The 20664-nt window shown below is 36.4% G+C and overlaps 1 protein-coding gene across 13 annotated transcripts in view; it reads right to left on the bottom strand.

Annotated features, from left to right (window-relative positions):
- The window catches only part of PMCA (plasma membrane calcium-transporting ATPase 3), a 669337-nt gene that overhangs the window by 426046 nt on the left and 222627 nt on the right, over positions 1-20664 (bottom strand). For 8 of the 13 annotated variants that reach the window (XM_017617993.1, XM_017618010.1, XM_017618001.1 and 5 more), the window contains exons 1-5: positions 6929-7085; positions 6664-6858; positions 6266-6552; positions 5994-6204; positions 4086-4124 (exon numbers count right to left, since the gene is read on the bottom strand). In XM_017617993.1, coding sequence (XP_017473482.1) covers positions 4086-4124; positions 5994-6204; positions 6266-6552; positions 6664-6858; positions 6929-7085 — 889 coding nt within the window. Of the gene's footprint in view, positions 1-4085; positions 4125-5993; positions 6205-6265; positions 6553-6663; positions 6859-6928; positions 7101-17633; positions 17706-20664 lie in introns of those variants that run through there. The other 5 variants (XM_017617971.1, XM_017617951.1, XM_017617958.1 and 2 more) reach the window with 3 other exon arrangements.

Below are 20664 nucleotides of genomic sequence, written 5' to 3'. Positions count from 1 at the left end.
TTTATATAAACTGTAAACAAAATTTCAAGTCATCTGAAGTATGTTGAGTTATACTTGCAACAATGCACTTTCAACATGGGCTGACGATCATACGAATTGGCAGGCAACTTTCAGTCCATTTTCTGTACACTTTAAATACAATTCTATCAAAATTTCAAGCCATCTGAATTTTGCTGACTTAGGCACTCCGCACATTACGCGCCTAATCATAGTAGAGTAATCGTTTTGTCATGTCAAAACGAATGCATTACGACTCGACTTCTGCACACTTGGGCGCCCTGCGTAAGCCCTGCTGGCGCATACATTACACATTTTCTGGCCGGTCTTTCTCACTAATACACTTCCGCGAACATTTCTGCAATAAAATATTGCATAAACATTTATGGCTTAATACAGTTGGCACGAATTTTAGCACAAAATCATTAATTTTCAATTATTTCCTACTGAAATGACAAATAATTTTTATTTCGAGCACAAAAAAGTAAACAAATGCCGATATCAAAACGGCAAGCGCCTTACAATGTTGGGCGCGTCGACTCATGAAGTTTTTATGATTAGGCGAAAACATGATTATGAATCGTAATATACAGAGCTTCATTGAAATGCATGTGTTCGGTATAAAAGCTTCATACTTTAGTACGACGGAACGATTACACTACTATGACTAGCCGTTTAATGTGCAGAGTGCCTTGAACTTGCAACAACGCATTTTCAACATGCTGTTTGTAATTTAAGACCATAAGAATAGGCAGGCAACCTTGAATTCCTTTTATATACACTGTAAATACAATTCTATCAAAATTTCAAGTCATCTGAAGTATGTTGACTTATACTTGCAACAATGCACTTTCAACATGGGCTGGCAGTACTTTCAAGACCATCAGAAGGGGCTGGCTGTAGAAATTTCATATATTTCTAATATTACCAATGTGCTGTTAAAAGGACAGCGCATCTGATGTATGGGGTGTGTTCAGTAATGCATTAAGACTTGCAGTATTTGCAGAGTTGGCAGCACTGCAGATTTGATGGTTGATGCAGCTGATAGAATTGTTGACAATTTGCAAATAGGTTTGTTGCATTTTTGAACACCTTCTTTACTAACATGGAAGTGTTATTAAGTTTAATAGTGGACGATATTTGTGAGCCAAGAGCTGATAGTTTTTTATTGAATGCAAGAAAAAGAAAACTTTTAAAGTTTAAAAGAAGATTTCTTATTAAAAGGCTATCGCTAAAGCGAAAAATACCTAAAAACGAGACATTTTTTAAAACAATAAAAGCCTTTCCCGAGGACATATTTTATTCTCATTTTCGGATGAATTGGTCCACTTTCAATGTAAATTTTTACATGTTTTAGCACAAGTAGTATTTTGTAATCAAAGTTATTTTAATTAAGGCTTTGAAAGACGCTTTGTCTCCAACTTGGGTAACTGCAAGGTTTGGCCGCTGTGGTCATTCATTACAAAAATGTCTATACGTAACATTATGGAAGCTATGCAATAGCAGGGTCACCTTTCGCCAGTTTTCGGATCGTTTCAACATTGCGAGGGGAACAGCGTACTCTCTGGTCATCAAAACAATCAAAGCCATTTGTAATTTGAAAAGCGAAATTAAATGGCCATCTGTTGAATATCAGCAAACTCTCATGACGAATTTTGAAAACAGCAGAGAAAATCCGTTTCCTTTCGTAATTGGATGTTTAGTAGATGGAAGACATATACTTATGTACTTCCATATAATTAGTTTACTTTTCTAAATTTTCTTACTGAACACGGAATAAATCGTTTTTTTAGACTTCATTTTCATTTAATTTAATTTAATAAAATATATTAAATTAACATCACATGGTTTCAATAATAAAAATAAAAAAAGATTTCAATCTAGAAAGGTTAAAAAGGTACATTTCACAGCTTCATCTTATGACTAATAAAAAATAAATTCAAAATCTACTTTTGCAGACATCGGTTCAATATTGATTTTAATTCCAGCAACGCTTGGATTCGCTCTTTCTCCAGTGAAAGTTTCCCCCTCTCCACAGCCATTGCGTCATGTCGGGTTTGCTCTTTAATAGCTTCTTCTTCAAAAAACTTTAATATTTCGCTGTTTGGGTTTCTCCGAGGATGTGGTGCTCTACGACTTGAAGTCGGTGGAGAATTGGGTGGCTCAACATTACCTTCTTCAAGGCGGCGACGATGGTAGCTCCAACGACGCTTGCAGATTTTGTGGCGGAGGATTGATGGAGTGCCTGGTACCATACACCTCGTCAAAATCTTCAAAATATAGCCAAGATGTTGCTTCCCTGCCGGAGGAATTATTGCGCTTTTTATACGTTTATACGATATCAGCATATTTAAAAATTTTCTTTGTGCGATGTGTCTGTCTATGTTAATGTCTCTGTTGATTTTTTTTACTTCTTCCACCACCTTATTCCATAGAACGCTCTTTTTTCTGCTTCCAGATGCAAATTCGTCTTCCATATTTAATCGAACTCTAAGCAGCAACTTAACTTCAGCCGTACTAAGATTTTCGCTGAAAATAATAAAAATATAATATAAGATTGTTTCAAAACTATACGTTTAACAAATTTTCATTGTAAAAATTACAGAAAATTAGTTTTGTACTCACTTTTCTTCCGACGTGGTACAAGCGTAATCAGCGGCAGTGTAATTTTTTTTTTATGCAAATGATGAGCGACGCTTGATAGAAAAATGGCGTTTTAGAACGCTCGACATTTGCAGTGCTACCATATTAGCATTTCTGAACGTTCTGCTGGTCCTGCAAAAGCAGTATGCGCATTATACTGCATTACTGAACACCCCCATGTTGACTTATACTTGCAACAATGTACTTTCAATATGGTCTGGAAGTACTTTATTACCATAAGAATGGGCAGGCAGCCTTGGGTTAATTTTCGATATAGTGTAAATAAAATTCTATCAAAATTTCAAGTCATCTGAAGTATGTTGAGTAATCGGTTTTTATTGACATTTTTAATAGCTAAAACGCATGGTCGAGACCGCTGTTCAGCAGCCAGCCCTGCGGATCTCGATTAATATATTAACAAGTTAAGCTCACAAAAAAATTTCAATCGATCTGAAGAATGATGGGTTTTTTGGTCATGAGCTCTCCGTCTATTACCAAAGTATGAGATACATGTGAATATGTTAAATGCATTTCGGGGTATTATTGTAAACATGAGTCTAAAAATCATTTTATACATCATCATCTTCCAGTTTTTCGCAATAAACTTTCGACTGAATTCATGAGGTGGCTCTAACGATGGAAATTCGTTGTACTGAAGAAAAAGAGGCTTCTTAAGAAATGGTCGCAATTGGTTCCAGTTCAAGTATATATTATATTATCAGAATATAGAAGTATAAAAAAGAATCCTACATGGATTGCCTTGTGCTCTTTTCCCACAAAAAAACTTTAGAAAACCGTAGTAGAAAGCGTTACAAATTTCTTAAGAGCTGCGTACTGCCTTAAGGATATTTGACACAAGGAAATTTCTTTGCCATTTCTTCTTCGTCATTTTATATGGAGTTCTTGCTTTTGATTAGAGTTGGATACTAAGCTTATAAGGGTGCGGGGAAAGGTCCTAACGCAAGATTCACCAAAGAGTGGCAGAAATACACTCAGAGGCTTGCCATTGCCTGCCAAAGGGCGACCGCTATCAGAAACAAATTTTCCTTTATTTTGTTTTTGATGTTACGCGGAATGGTAATGCGCACTTCTAACCACTACACCACAGCGGGCTGCGTTCATACTAATACTCTAAAGCTGTCAACGTCCTTATTGGAAAATATTATATTTTATTGCAAACAAACTTTCAAGTAATCCGTTTCGCTTATAAGCGTTCGTCAACTAGACTTAAAGGAATTAGTATCGTGTACAATTATGTGTAATATGTTAGTAAATATAAGTTTATGTATAGATACAAATGTAAAATCTTTTATAAAAAACCTTTGCACAAAAAGTTGTGTTGTTCTACAAAATATCTCAACATATTTAATATTGCAATTACATAATCATGTGAAAGTTAAAACATTTGTTTTAGTAGTATCTTGAGAATTGCTTTAAAAGTTCACCTGGTAAGCCTTTGCCTTGCTTTCTCGCCTTTTTAGCTTCTGCTCAATAGAACAATGAATCGTGAATCCATTTTAAGCAATTTGGCATTGTTTTTACATTTTTCATCCAATTTCATATTCAGTAGTGATTGATTGATGCCGTTATCAAAGGTAATGTTTTCGTTTCACATTGTATTTTGCATAATTTGTTCGGTTCGTTTTCATATTTGCATTAATTCCAATTTGTTTATTTTATTTTAGATTGCGAATTTTATTTGAATATGTTCGGTTCATTGTGGTGGAGGTAGATGAGGAGATCAATGAGGTATCATTAAAATCACATCATGCGACATGTATGAGCAGTATATGTAAAAAAAATAAAAAAAAATAAAACATGAAAGTAATATAAAGAGCGGAAAGTGACTGAAGAAAAGGAAGAGAATATCTGGTCAAAGTTATACATTTTTAATTCCGTATTACACAAACATTTACCGATTTAAAGTGAAACACGCAAAGATTTTCAATGAAGAACAATTTAGGGGTTCAACTTATTTGTAGAAGTAATAAAAATGCGATAACAAAAGTGTATTCAAACAGTTATAATTATGAAGAATAATCAATAGTACTATCAACCCAGATTTAATGTGCCAATGCAGGAACGTAGCCTAGTTCTAAGTAATCAATTATTTTGATAAGTACACGAACAGTGTATGTACTTCTAAGATATGAACGTATGTATATATATACCTTCACACAGTCAAATCGAATAACTTTGCGATTATAAAAGAAGAAATGAAAACACAACTATTGGCTTCTTCGCCATGAAAAGTATTTAAACGGGGTATATATTAACATTTGTCAAACTTCACTGTCATGTAAACTGGAAGGCGCGGTAAAATTAAATTAGGGTGCGTTCAGAAATGCATCAAGCCAAAGCATCAGTCTCTTTTATTTCTAAACTTTAATTGATAGAAATGTCAAATATGCACAACCACGGTTATAAGCCGAATCGGAACTTAGTTGCGTAAATAAGACATTTCCATCAATTCTAGTTTACAAATAAAAGATCCTGATGCTTTGGCTTGATGCATTTCTGAACGCACCCTTAGTCTGCCGAAATAATTAATCTTTGCTCACTGCATATCACCCATTGTACGTAAGCTATGGTCGAAGTAATCATCCACCTAAGCAAACAAATACCAATGCGGTGTGCACTATGGATTGCCCGTTCAACCGAAATCAGCTGTATAAAGTCAGGCCGATTGAGCATAGATTATGTTAGCTATGGCTTTATTGCGTAAGAAACTTCCTAGTACGCACAATTCAGGTATTCGGCGATGTGGCCATCAAAGTTTTCCGATTTGTGAAGATATACCAAATACCGGGTACATGTGAACCATTTTGCAACTTAATAGTCGTTCCCACAAATCGGGTCTACGTAACGGGAACGACTCATTTTCACATTTGGACAAGGACTACAGTATCATTATCAAAAAACTATTTGGAGAATATGTATTTTGTTATAACAACTTTAGAGAAATTAAGACCAGATATGTCAAGTTATGTCCAAGCTATCACTTATTTTGTGTTAAGAAATAATCGAAAATTACCGCGGAAATATTTAGTCCTGCAAGCGGTGAGAAAAAGAATATTTGAATGATACTTTTTTCCTGGATAACCAGTAGTAAATTTGTACCTCTACAGAAATTGGCGAAAATACACTACAATAGAAATTGGTAGTGACATACACATACAGAAGCACGGCAGAGAACAAATTAAAAAGTTTACGCGCAATGCTTCTTTTTTATAAATATCTCTGGAAAAAAATGTGTGTTAGTAAATTCTGGGTAGAGATAAATTGTAAACACTTTAAAAACGAACAAAAATTAAGATATGAACTCTTTATTGTATGTATATTAAAGTACTGACCTTTCTTTCTCTTTTTCAGTTCAGCCTCTTGTTCGTCAACTGCAGCACCCAGTAGTGTGAATATGATACCCGCTTGTGAATTTACACCAACAGCCGTGACTATCATTTTTCCGCTACCCTCCATAACGTGTGTACCAGAAAGTACCGTAGGATCGACGTCGACACCCTTCTTTACATGATCTGATTCACCCGTTAATGATGACTCATCAACCTTTAAATAATATGCAAAAACAATAAGAACCGCAAAATAATGCGACAGCGATATTACTTACCTTTAGATCATTACTTTGAATAAGGATACCGTCCGCTGGTAACAAGTCCCCGTACTTTATCTGTGCAATATCACCAACTACAATATCACCAACAGATACTTGGCAAACCTCCCCACCACGTATAACCGAAAATTTATGCTCGCCTTCAATACGATTTTGCAAGCCTCGAAATTGCCGTTCTTTCGAATAATCATTGAATGCTGTCACAAATACTACAACAATAACCGAGATCAAAATCGCTAGGCCTTCTATCCAGCCATGGTGGTCTTCTTCTTCTTGCAGGAGGGCTGCAATATAAAAACGATTGATTGAAAGTTGCACATTTGTGAAAAAAGGCTTCAATTTATTTCAGATAATATCCAATTAAATGAGATAGTAACTAAAAAAAAATGACTCACGTGCATCTTCATCGGCGGGTTTGTAAAATGATAAACCAAGAGAAACTAACGCAGCTACTTCTAAAATAATTAGAGTGACATCTTGCAGCGCTTCCCAGACTAATGTTAAAAACGTTTTTGGGGGTTTCGGTGGGATAACATTAGAACCAAATGTTTCACGCCTATGTTCAATGTCAGTTCGGGTTCCTCGTAGACCTTGAAATGTTTAACCAGATGGAAAGAAATTATTGATTTCGATTGATTTAAAGGCTTAAGAGCAACTTACCCTCGTTTGGTGATGTATACAACTTGTCGCATAATTTATTGACACCGCCAAATTCGCTTAGCTTTGCTACGCCTTCCCTACCTCGATGCTCCATGAGCTCTCGAAGTTGTTTAAGAGAAATCCCATATTGCGCCGGTCTACCATCTATTGTGGCCATTTGTTAAAAGGAAGTCTAAAAAATATAAAAATATGCAATGCTAGTAGAGTTCGCGTTCTATGCAGAATATGCATAACTACCGTATTTATAAAATACATGCGAAAATCCCAAATAGAATTTTTAAAATATTTAAATATATTAATTGCAGTTTTCTAAAAATTGGAAGGAAAAGCTCCAATTAGCCATTCCGGCACATTTTATATTTAGTTCAATTGAAGCACCAACTTTCATGTGGCAAGGAAGCATCCTACTAAAATTAGAACTCCTTCTCCATTTATCAACAACATAATTTATTTATTCATAATTTAACGACTGTATCTTCAATACTTGAACAAACCATTTTCGCGAAATAAACTACATAGATCGAATATGTTGGTGTTAAATTCATTGTGTCCTAAATTAAAAAATATTTCTGAGATATGCAGTTATAGTATGTACAAGTACAAAATATGATTCTCTTTAGTAAGGCTAGGTTTAGGAGACACTTTCACTCAGAGACATTGTAGACATCCGAGAGTTGCATTTACCGCTTCTGAAAAAATTTTCTTAATTGTTCCAAAAGTCACTCCGAGCACGTTCACTGTTGATTATTTGATTTATATAATTGTTTGTTAAGCATTCATTACTATAGTTAATATATTCATCAGTAATAAATCATATTAAGTCTGTTCCAGGCACTTCACTATTTGCAGGCTTTTACAGAAAGCTGTTCCTGTATGCCACCTTCCATAAGCCGGAAACAGCTTTTTCGGTAAATCCTGTAAAACTTGATAATCCTGAAGTACCTGGAACAGGCTTATTAAGTATATTAAAATATAAACGTATATGGTAGAAAGTAAAAAATTATTTAGTCTTAATATGCACAACATTTTATATCGTGTTCCGAGCGCGTTCACTGTTGATCATTTGATTTCAATAATTTTATTTTTTGCAAGCATTCATTAATATTGTTTGATCGGAGTTTATATATTCTTCAGTAATTATTAATATAATTAATGAATAATTATTAATATATACATACATATATGGTAGAAGGTAAGAAATTATTTAGTCTTAATATGCACAACTTTTTATATCGTACCCCAAAGCTCCCTCCGAACGCGGCCACTGTTGACCATATCAGTACTATAGTTTGATCGGAGTTTTTATATTCTTCAGATATTAATCACATTATCTTTATTTCCTCTTCTTAGTTTAGGGTTGCATTTTATCTTACATACTAAAATATTCAGGGTTGCTAAATTTCATAAGTGATAATTATAAGTTGAGTTGCCACATACTGTAGAATCGCTACAGGGCTCCCCCGCGAGATATTACCTTATGCGGTTGCTGCCTTGACCTCGTAACTCGCGGTGGCAGCGTTTCGCAGACTATCGCCGAAGGAACTTTGGCTACTGTTTGCGTTCCTTCTTCCAAAAAAGCGGGCTTGAGGGTCAATGGAAACGGTGATAGTTTTTTGATTCCTGACAAGCTTGAAAAATTTCTCGTTCCGTTTCAGCACTTGGAATGGTCTTTCGTATGGTTGTTCCAATGCTGTACGCACGCGATCTACTCGAACAAACACGAATTCGCGGTTCTTAAGCTCAGGTTGGACGAATGTTAGCTGGGCCCCGTGGCGAGTTGCTTTTCCTGGCTGAGCAGCAGCAAAGCGCCGCCGTAATTGCTTAATGAATTCTGTTTCGTTTAGCTTACTTTCGCTAGGACAAAGAAATTCGCCTGGTACCCGTAATTGCGTTCTAAAAAGCATATCAGAGGGACTTGCTCGAAGATCTTGTTTGATGGCGGTTCGCAAGCCCAGTAGGACAAGTGGGAGAACTGCGCACCAATCCTTCGTTTTGTAGCACTTTATAGCGGCCTTAAGCGTTCTATGCCAGCGCTCTATCATACCAGTGGCTTGTGGATGATAAGCCGTTGTTTTAAAGTGTCGTATCCCCATGATACGCATTAGTTCGCCGAAAACTGTCGACTCGAACTGCAGACCTAAGTCGGTTGTGATCTGTACGGGTACGCCGAAATGTGCATTCCATCCCTCAATTAAGGCGCGTGCAATCGTTTCTGCGGACAAATCCGGGATGGGTATCGCGGCTGGCCACCAAGAAAATCGGTCTACACAGGTAAGACAGTATCGGTTATTATTCCATGTCGGCAGGGGCCCTATGATATCCAAGTGGATATGTTCAAATCGGCTATCCGCTTTGTTGTAATCACCAAGAGGAGCTTTTGTATGGCATTGAACTTTATTTTTCTGGCGAAGCTTTACGTCCTGGATGTGCGAGGCTGTGCAATTTTGCGATTACCTGTTGATGTAGGCTGCTTGGTACAATCGGCCGTAACCTAGCTTGTTTTGCGTCGCAGATCACGACTGCGGAGCTGTTGGGTGTAGTAATTTTCTTCAGCTGTAGTGATGAATTTGATGAATTGAGATATTCCTTCAGTTCCTCGTCTGAGCACTGTGCCTTCGCGATGACATCGAAGTCTAGCGCGCCCATCGTCTGAACTCGCGATAATAAGTCGGCAACGTCGTTCTCTTTACCAGGGCATGAATCACGTATGACGACAATCGTCTGAACGATATCGTGTCGAGATTGTGTTGCTTCATGAAAACCAAAAATTGTTTGATCGTTTGTGTGATATTGTCAACTCGATTCTAGTTTTGCTTCAAGTAACAGTAACAGTAATATGTAACAGCAACACAAATGCATAAATCAGTGTTTTTACGAGGTCGTTTTGTCAGTATCGTTTGAGCGACTATCGTTTTAAAGTTACGTGATTCATGCCCAGGCAAATGCCTTATGTCGGTAGAAAATTTGGAAATAAAATCTAGCTGGCGGGCTCTCGAGGACGTGCATCGTTTACGGTTTGTGTGGAGGCGTAAATTAAGGATTTATGATCAGTGTAAATTACGAATTGCCTACCTTCTAGTATGTGGCGAAAATGCTGAATAGCTTGGTAGACCACAACCAACTCCCGATCATGCGTTGAATATTTTGTTTACGCTGACGTTAGCCGCTTTGAGTCGAATCCGAGCTGCTGGTGTACATCACCGATGATTTGATGAACTACGGGCCCACTGCGTTGTTCGAGGCATCGGTCGTTAGAGTAGGTTGCGCAATCGGGGATATGTGACTCAGGAGAGTAGCGTTGGCCAGTTCATCTTTCCAAGCCGTAAATACTTCGTTGGCTTCCTCGTTCCAGTTTATGACGATTTTGTCGTGTTTGATGTTTCCCTTTATTAAATCTTGCAAATTTCGTTGGTTGCTCACAGCGTTGGGCAAAATGGGGCGATAAAAATTGAGCATTCCAAGAAAACGTTTCAGATCTTTGGCCACAGTTGGATTCGGAAACTTGCGAATCGCCTCTACCTTTATATCCATGGGTCTGAGCCTTTCCACACTGATGGCGTGGCCGAGGAAGTTAACTTGACTTTTGCCAAATTGGCATTTGCTGGCATTAATGGCCAAATGATTCTTCTTTAAACGTTCGAAAATTTCCCGAAAATGTTTTTCGTGTGCGATTGGATTCGCAGAAGCCACGAGGATGTCGTCTATATATGCGAAATCGATTCCTTGCAACACGTCGTGAATGTGCCGCTGAAACGTCTGCCTTGCGTTTCGTAAGCCAAAAGTCATGAAGTGAAACTCGAAGAGTCCGAACGGCGTCGTAAATGCCGTTTTAGGAACATCTTTTGGCTCGACAGGGAACTTATTGTAAGCACGTTGTAAATCTATTACCGAAAAAACAGATTTCCCATGCAATATATGCGTGACATCGTGTAAAAATGGTATGGGGTATCGGTCGGCGGTTGTTACAGCGTTGAGCGACCGGTAGTCCCCACACGGTCTCCAGTCGTCATTGGCCTTGCGCATCATGTGCTGGGGACTAGCCCATTTGCTGTTCGACGGCGTACAAATTCCCCGATCTAGCATGTACTGAAACTCATGCTTTGCTGCATCTAGATTTTCGCCTGTGAGACGGCGAGGTCGTGCGAAAACTGCTGGACCGGTTGTAACTATGTGGTGTGTTACTTTCGATGATGTGCATTTCGTCGCGTTGTTAAGTATACTTAACTCTTAGAACTTCTAGCAGACTAGTGTATTTATCTGGCGCCTTGAAAGTTACAACTGATGATATGTTCGCGTGGATAGCATGACCTTTAGCTTCGTTAAGCGTCGTTCGGTCGTGAAGCATGTTGCGTACTGGATCCACGAGTAAATTGAATTTACGTAAAAAGTCTAAACCGATGATGTATGCTGAGACGTCTGCTATGATGAAGGTCGACTCAAAGTTTTTTTCCCGAACCTAAGGATAGGCTCATGCGTCGTTCGCCGTACGTTTTGATTGGCGTGCCATTCGCTGCGTATAATTGAAGGTTTACTGCTTTCCCACATTTGTCACTTGGTCGAACTGGTGTAACGGATACATCGGCCCCGGTGTCAATTATGAATTTAAGTTTGGTGTGGCTGTCCGTGATTGCGATGCGTGCAATGTTGCTTACGGGTTTGCCGAACGTAGACAGCAGGCGGTCTGACTTCCCCATTAGTTTTTTGACTTCGAATTGAAACCGCAAGGGGCGCAACATTTTTGTGCATTGCGGCGGATTACGTATGGAACCAGCAGAATTCACCAGGAGCTGATTTTTTCGTTGTAAATTTTGAAGAAGGCCGTTTTGCAGCTGGCGTAGATTGTTTACGCTGCAGTTGATCGAGCTGCCTCTCTATTCGCTCAATACGGCTGGATTCACTTGTAGGCTCACCCTGTGTTTCTAACCTCGTTGCCATTGCCACGTGGTTGTGATCGCTGACTTCCATGATTTTGTCAGCTAATTTGGCAAGTTCGGAAAGTTCAGATGTGGATGCCTGAAGGATAGCGCGAGTTTGCGGGGGCAAACGCTGAAGCCAAAGGGATTTGAGAAACTCGTTGCTTACTCTGTCTCGGGCGAGACCACTCAGCTCCCGTAAAAGTTGTATAACATAACCTAGCCTAGGTCGCATTCAGATAAAAGTTGTTTCATCTTTTTCTCTTCGCTTTCGCTGAACAGGTCGATGATGCACTTTTTTAAGTTTTCGTATTTTCCTTCTGCTGGTGGTTGTAGCACTGCCTCCGTAATTTGCGCTAATATGTGAGATTCAATGGATGCGATCACAGTGCTAAATTTGGTTATGTCCGATGAGATTCCAGCAAAGCAAAACTGGACTTCTACTTGCGCGAACCAAATCTCTGGTCGCTCAGCCCAGAATGGGGGGTATTTTAACGCTGACTTTATTAACGAAAATACCATTGCTTTCTTGGTTAAGCAGGTAGTCGCTGTTGGAAGGTTTTTGCTGGACATCGCTTGGCGCAGTTGTTTGATGTGGAGACGGTGTTACTTCGTTCTCGGCCATTTTTACGAAAGGATAATGCGTTGCGAAAATTAGTCGTCGGGGTCACCAATTTAGCTGGTTTTGCTAATTTTATGTTAAAATAAGAAGAACCACGTTTTTCACCGATGATTAGCAAAAAGCCAATTGAAAATTTTCTTTATTTCCTCTTCTTAGTTTAAGGTTGCTTTTTATGTTACATACTAAAATATTCAGGGTTGCTAATTTTCATAAGTGATAATTATAAGTTAAGTTGCCACATACTGTAGAATCGCTACAAGTACATATTTCATTATCGAATTGTAAAAATAGTGCTTATTAGTCGAATTGAAGTATAAAATAGTTTATTACGTTCAATTTCAATTCAGTTTCAGCAGATCTTTTCTATGTAAAAAGGTTACGGTTTCTATTATTTGTAATCAAAAATCGATAACGAAATGTTTTTCCTTGCCCGTTGAACAATATCTGATGAGTTTACCTTCTTTCTGTTTAGTTTATTTTGTTAAAATCTTACTTTTTATCTTCAGGCGAATTCCAAAAAAAAAGTGGAACAGGTACACGGCTGAGGGGTCATATATACTAAAATCTCTTCCAAAAGGCCTCTCTGAAAGTTATTCCTTTCTCCTTTCTTTTTTGTATGGAGTGGCACAAATTGAAGAGCTTCTGCTTTCGCTTTCGAAGGGCTTTTGTAGGACGTACTTTATAAGGTCGTTTGGAGAAGTCCTTTTAAAGTTGTGCTTTTAATTCATAAAAATCATACTTTTTCAATGAATTTATTTATTTAAGGTTCATATCAAATATGTTTAACTGAGTCTCAAAATACTAATTGAATTTGATTTGCAATGCAATTTCCACCAACAATTCACGTTTACGATTTTCATTGGCACATTCATCTGCTAAGGTTAAGGTTTGGTGGTCATTTGCCGCTTTAAATAACCTAAGGAAAGTGTTATATGCGTGAAGAAGTTCTTGAAATTTTCCAACTGTGCAGCATTTCATTGCACGGTTATTCGCAAATCGAAATAAATTTGAATAATTTTTTCCTCTTCACTCCATGACGGCAACAATGACCCGGTTCTATGGTGAATCTGTCCTGGAAGCTTTACAGTATAGTTGGTGGCAATTTTAAAATGGGTGCGGATCATTGTCCTACAGAAATGCAATATACATATTAGAGTGGTTCATAAAAACACTATTTTTGGAAATGCATTGTAGCGTATATTGTTATTTGTGATAAAAAAAAGAGACACACTGATATTCTAATTTTTTTTATTTTCTTGACATGTTAAAATGCAGCTAAAAATGTGGTTTTACATATAATTACTCTGGCATTATTGGGGAACGTTCCCTTAACTACACACATGTCTTGGACAGTTAGAATGGACCTAGTCCCCGAAAATACGCTCTCGAAAAGACACTAGTAAAATTAAAACGTTGATACTGAACGATTTACGCATTGTCATGGGTAGGAACTTGTTACCAGGGGGTTTCTGGGGTTGCTAATTAGGAATCTGAAGGCAGCTTTTCAAAATTCAAATTTTATCACAAATAACAATAATTTGAGGTAGGGATTATGAATTTCGAAAAAAAAAATGTTTTGAACCACTCTAATACACATACTTATTTCAGACGAAATACCTTAAAAGCTTAAAAGCATATTAATATTGGAAAATCACATCCATTGGGCCAATCGTAACACAACAGAGTTCGATATACTCAATGGTGCAACTGGTCGATTTAATCTGACTTTCACGGCACCTTTTCTCACTTGGCTATTTTTAGTAATAACTCGATTCTAAAGCCACTTGGCAGCACGTTTTTGCAATAGTATTGCTCTTACCATTACCAATACATATTTAAAATATTACCCAAATCGGATCATAAATAAGATTTTTAGTAATAACTCAACGACAGCGCCAACTGGCGGATTTAATTGGGAAACTAAACCATCCGTACAACCATATAGGAGGATTTCACTCACAAACACACCTACAGAAGAATTACAAATACATTCAAGCATAGCTAAAAGTCGGTACGTTTGTAGGCATCACGCCCCCTTTTCAAATAGCCCAAATTTTGATTGGCTGTACATACATATCTCCGTAGGAAATTCCACTGCTGTACCATGAGTACTTTCAGAGATATGCAGTATAAAAATTCGGTTTGTATGGGAGGTGCCACGCCCCCTTTTCCAATAGCTCCCATTTTTCTTCATGAGTATGCGATTGATTTCATATATCTCCATACTAAGTTCCAATACTCTACCATGGACATTTCCAGAGATATGCAGTATGAAAAATTCGGTATGTATGGGAGGCGCCACGCCCCCTTTTCCAATAGCTCCAATTTTTCTTCAGGATTATGCAATTTATTTCTTATACTCCATACCAAACTTCAGAACTCTACCATAAACACTTCCAGAGATATGCAGTATGAAAAATTCGGTTTGTATGGGAGGTGCCACACCCCTTTTTACAACGGCTCCAATTTTTCTCCAAGAGTATGCTATTGATTTTATATATATCGATACTTCCAGAGATATGCAGCATGTAAAATTGGTTTTGTATTGGAGGTACCACGTCTCCTTTTCCAATTGCTTAAGTTTTTCTCCAAGAGTATGCGATTGATTTCGTATAGCTCCATATAAAGTTCCAGAACTCTGCCATGAACACTTCCAGATAGGTAGTATGAAAAATTTGGTTTGTATGGGAGGTGCCACGCCCCCCTTTTCCAATAGCTCTAATTTTTCCAGTTCCAGAACTAATGAACGTGAAGTGCCTGGAACTCAACCACGAGTACTTTCAGTGATATGTAGCATGAGAAATTCGGTTTGTATGGGAGGTGCCACGCCCCCTTTTCCAATAGCCTTAATTTTTCTCCAAGAGTATGCGATTGATTTCGTATATCTCCATACGGAGTTCCAGAACTCTACCATGAACACTTCCAGAGATATGGAGTATGAAAAAATTCGGTTTGTATTGGAGATGCCACGCCCCCTTTACATATAGAATTTTTTTAGCCTAAAACCATCCTTGGGACACGTGCGGCAGGTGTCTGAAGTGTCAAAAAAATCGGTTCAGCCGTTCTCGAGCTTTGCGAACACTAAAAAAATATATATATTAGTATAGATATGGGCAATTCTCAATTAGTTCGAACTTTCGCATGACCCGACAGTTTTTATTCAGACACATTATTTTCGCTGGTTTATTAACACATATCAGTGTGACTCTCCTGTTAGTTTTTTATTTTTACGTTGCAAAACTTGGTGATTGCTCATGCTTGAGTTTATAATGAACTGGTAGTATTTGGAGAGGAGAATCGAATGCAGATCGTTAGAAGTATGTGCTTGCAGTAGAAAAGAAGTTATGAAGAGTCAAAGTGGCGTGACTCTTTTTTAACACCCTTTTATTAGCTTCACCGGTATGTTTGTATGTATGTATGTTTGTAACCGACTCCTTTGGACTCGATTTTGACCCACTTTAAACGGACAGATTTAATTCAAGCTTTGTACACTTATCAAGAATCAGAGACAACATAATATTTTAATAAATTTATCTCATTATCCTGATTAGGATCGCCAGGATTAAATAATTTCCTCACACAGTCTCTGTGTGAAAGCAAGTGAGACAACTACGCTGTCTGCGCATGCGTACCGTCTACTTGCTTTCCGTTTGTATGTGTGTATGTATGTATGTATGTATGTATGTATGTATGTATGTATGTATGTATGTATGTATGTATGTATGTATGTATGTATGTATGTATGTATGTATGTATGTATGTATGTATGTATGTATGTATGTATGTATGTATGTATGTATGTATGTATGTATGTATGTATGTATGTATGTATGTATGTATGTATGTATGTATGTATGTATGTATGTATGTATGTATGTATGTATGTATGTATGTATGTATGTATGTATGTATGTATGTATGTATGTATGTATGTATGTATGTATGTATGTATGTATGTATGTATGTATGTATGTATGTATGTATGTATGTATGTATGTATGTATGTATGTATGTATGTATGTATGTATGTATGTATGTATGTATNTTTTTAACAATAAATCGAACAAAAAATTAAAAATAAATATAGTTTAAAAAAACTAAAAAACACGCTTTTAAAGCATATCAAACTAAAAAGTAAAAAATAATTCTTAATATAAGTTGAAAATAATAATGAACAAAAAATACTAGTATTATTGTGAAAAAGTGTGGGTTGCTCGATAGACGAAAAATATGGCAAAGAGCGCCCCACGCTTTTTCACAATAATACTAGTATTTTTTGTTCATTATTATTTTCAACTTATATTAAGAATTATTTTTTACTTTTTAGTTTGATATGCTTTAAAAGCGNATTTTACTTTTTAGTTGGATATGCTTTAAAAGCGTGTTTTTTAGTTTTTTTAAACTATATTTATTTTAATTCTGATACTCGCGGATTTTACAGTATATTGTAGCTGGTGCGTACTTAAAACTGTTATCGGACAACTGTTACAGTGTTCTGGAGCGTAAAAGGAATAAATCTAGACATGGCAGGCTTATGTGCTCTCAGTAGAAGATAGTTAAAAAAAAAAACTTCTTTAAAAGGTTACGATGCGTGCACGCATATTTTTTACTAGCACATCGTCTGCAATTAGAAAATTTAGCCAAGTACGTGTGTTCTCTATTGTACAATATACTATTGAACTATAGAGCGAAAAAGAAATAAGAAAAGCCCAAAAAAAACCAATATGTATAATACCCAAAGCCATTTTTTGTCCATGTCACCAAATCTGCTCCGTTCGATCGATTTTCGAAAATGAGGTATCAAATGAAAGAGCTTGGGCTGTAGATGCTAGGACTTACCGTTAATTTTTGGCAGTTTATGTTCGGAAATTTTTTTTACATGAGAAACTGCGGAGCAACGTCAATAAAAAAAATTGCCAAAAATCAACGGTAAGTCCAAGATATTAAAAATTTGCAATTTTCTTGCTAAAATTTAATGGGCTACAAATACCAAAATTTTGTCTAAAAATGCTGATCAATAAAATAGAAATTTTGGTCATACTTTGCATATTTTTCATAATTTTTGCACAAAGTTTGAAATTTGGATTTATATCGTGTTTGTTAAGCAATCAGCTATATATAAAAAAATAATAAACATTAAACAAAATAAGAAAAAATAGCCAAAACTTACTAAAATGCTGCGTCCCGGTTTTATTTGGTTCACTGTATGTGTATCTCGGTAACCGATTTATCAATTTGTACCTTGGCATAAAAAAGCTATATTCTGAAAATTTTCAAAATCGGATTAAAATTACGCCCATTTCGATTTCCAAAAAAAAGCGCGTAAAAACGTTAAAAACGTATGGTGCATTGCTTTAAAACGTTGAACCACATTGGATGTTGCATTCTAGCAGCTAAAGGAACGTATACTAAAAATTTCAGACATGTGCTCACGATTTAAAAAAAAATCACAAAAAAATTCGAAGTTTGTGAGAATTACCCATATACTTTAGTATAGCGATGGGTATAATGTGCAAACCGTTGGCTAGGTGAGGTGAGGTAATTATGCCTGGGGGAGACCCCATGGCTGCCAACTTTCCTAAAAGCACCAAAACTTGGGACAAATCAAAACATCATACATACTTATGTGTAACAAATGATTTTCGTATCCAGAATAAAATGCACTAAATAAGCACTGCACATGGCGGGAAAGGTATTCTAATATTATTATATAGTTGTCGAATATTTTTAGGTATCTTCGGCTCAGCTAACTTGAAAAAAACTGCATGTATGCATATCTATATATGTATTTTTGATGATTTGAAGATTTTAATTTTTAACGATGCAAAGTGAAGTGTATGTATATACATTTTGATTAAATCAAAGGAGTATATTTAATTTGACAGCACTTGTGCAAATGCTTTATTATTTTTTTTTGTAATTGCAGGTATGGACATAAAAGTGCAAATAAGTTTTGCATTGACTACATTTTACAAACTCCAACGAGCTCAACAGTCACGAAAACGAAGACGACATTCTTATGACCAATTTTTATACTTTATTCAATGCCACAAAATCCCATCACTGGTTATATAACCATATAACGAAGTTCCAATTTTGTTTTTGTCAAAAAAATGATGGTTTTTTATAAACATATGATCTCTAATTTTATCAAATAAAGTTTAACTGCTAATTTCATAAGAGTTTACAGAATTTAAATGATTTAGCAGGATTCTAGCGATTTTTGTTTATTAATCTTGCGGGACGGCAGAAACAGAAATGGCAACACTGGTGGTGAGTACCGACTTGCATGCGCGCATATTAGCTGTTTTGTAATTCACTTTTGCATTGTCAGCGTTCAGTTGGTCACACATTTTCAAAGGCGGGGGTTGTTCTTGCGCAGATAAGTTTTCGTTAGAAATTTGCTTGGAAAAAAGGACAATCATGCGCAAAACAACCTTTTTATATGACGGTTTTCTACCGACTGAGCCAAGTAGCAGCGTTCGGCTCTCTTATTTACGAACAGAAGCAAGATTGTTAACACGTTATTGTTCGCCAGTATGAATTTGCACATACTATTTTTTACATATGTATAATCAATTTAAACTTCATTGATTTATTAATAATAAAAAAATTTAATTGGTCCGCATTCCATGGTGTTGAATTAATTTTTAATAAATAGACTACAAATATAGTTAGAAATTGTTCCTCTATAAACAAAGAGGGGAATATAATAATAGCCTTTGGCAATATACATTGCATAAAATGGGTTAATACACGTACACGGCTATTGCTTACCCTTTCGGTTTTAAATTTTTTCCCCGCATCAAGCACCTGCTTGCCCGCGCTGCTGCGCGCGAGCAGTTCTGCCGCCCATCCCTACTTTAGTATATTCGTGTAAATAGTAAAACCCTTTCCAGGAGGCATGCAGGGAAGCACTTTTTTTAGAACTTGTTGGGTAAGTCTTTCAGAATGGCTCCACGTAAGATAGCCTACCTAAATTATCTTCTGGTTATGCATATACAAAATGAAAAAAATTATCATAAAGCCTATTGTAGGATATGTGGAAATTTGCTAATGGTGGTAATATTTAATATGTTAAATGCGCTTAAAACAGTTAAATGAACAAAACGTGTTCGTAAACAAGCTAAATCGCATGCAATTGTTGTTGGAAAGTTTAACCAGTTAAACCATTCAACTCGTTTGAAAACCAGTTCAGCGCAGAGTTGTATCAGAAAGCTTTCCGCTTCACCAAAAAAGAGGCCAATGAGATAATTAGTTGCTTCTCATCATGCCTCATCGCCCGCAGTAGGGTTGCCAGATTTTTTATGCGCGAAATCAGTACGTTAGACTTTTTCATGCTGAAAAATCAGTACTTTTCAGTACACTTTTCTTCAAAGCGAAATTATGAATGTAAGTAATAGATAATACTTTAAAACGCCAGTGTACTTATTTTTAACAATATTTGGTTATATAATTAAAATATACATAGTTCATAAAAAATAAAAATGTTATTCATTTCAACATGAGTGTAAACATCATTGTACACAAAAGCCAATAAATTATTTTATATTTATGACATTTTTGAATAGTAATAATGAGATCATTTCCATTCATGACTAAATAGTCAAAGAATTCTATACATTTAATTTTAAAGTTACTTTTAATGTGAAGTTCAGTTTCAAAAATTTTAATTAGAAGCCTCTCTCTCTTTGCGCAAGGAAGCAAACTTTATACTTAAGATCCTGACATTTACTTCGTTTGAGTGTGGTATTGAAAAAAAACCAAATTACATATTTTTTCAAACTGTGGAAAAGTACCAATTTTTAAGGACTTCCTCTATATTTCCTCATGGAAAGACTAGGCGATTCAACATTGCTCAAGAAAAATCGCTCGTGTAAATCGTGATTCAAAAATCGCTTGCCTCAAAGGGCTCTGTCACACGGTCAGTAATTATCACGATATTTGGATCGCGATCCATATTGATGGATTGATGGAACGCGCCCGAATGCTACATGTTCAATATTTATCGCGTCAGTATTTGCATAATTTTTGTACTGAACGCTTATTATGACGCAAGAAAATATTTTTATTTTGTACGTATAATTTACAGATAATGCATTCCACAATTGTTTTAAAGTTTCCAATGTTAATTAAAATTTGTTCTATTTGTTTTGAAAGATTTTAAGCCCCGAGAGTGAAGGCAGAGCCGATGTTCGCAT

This window comes from Rhagoletis zephyria, unplaced genomic scaffold (assembly GCF_001687245.7).
Source record: "Rhagoletis zephyria isolate East Lansing unplaced genomic scaffold, Rhagoletis_zephyria_1.1 Rzeph_scaffold_00032, whole genome shotgun sequence".
Classification (NCBI taxonomy): Eukaryota; Metazoa; Arthropoda; class Insecta; order Diptera; family Tephritidae; genus Rhagoletis; species Rhagoletis zephyria.
Note: the sequence above shows the minus strand (reverse complement) of the source record. Positions and strands in the feature narration are given on the sequence as shown.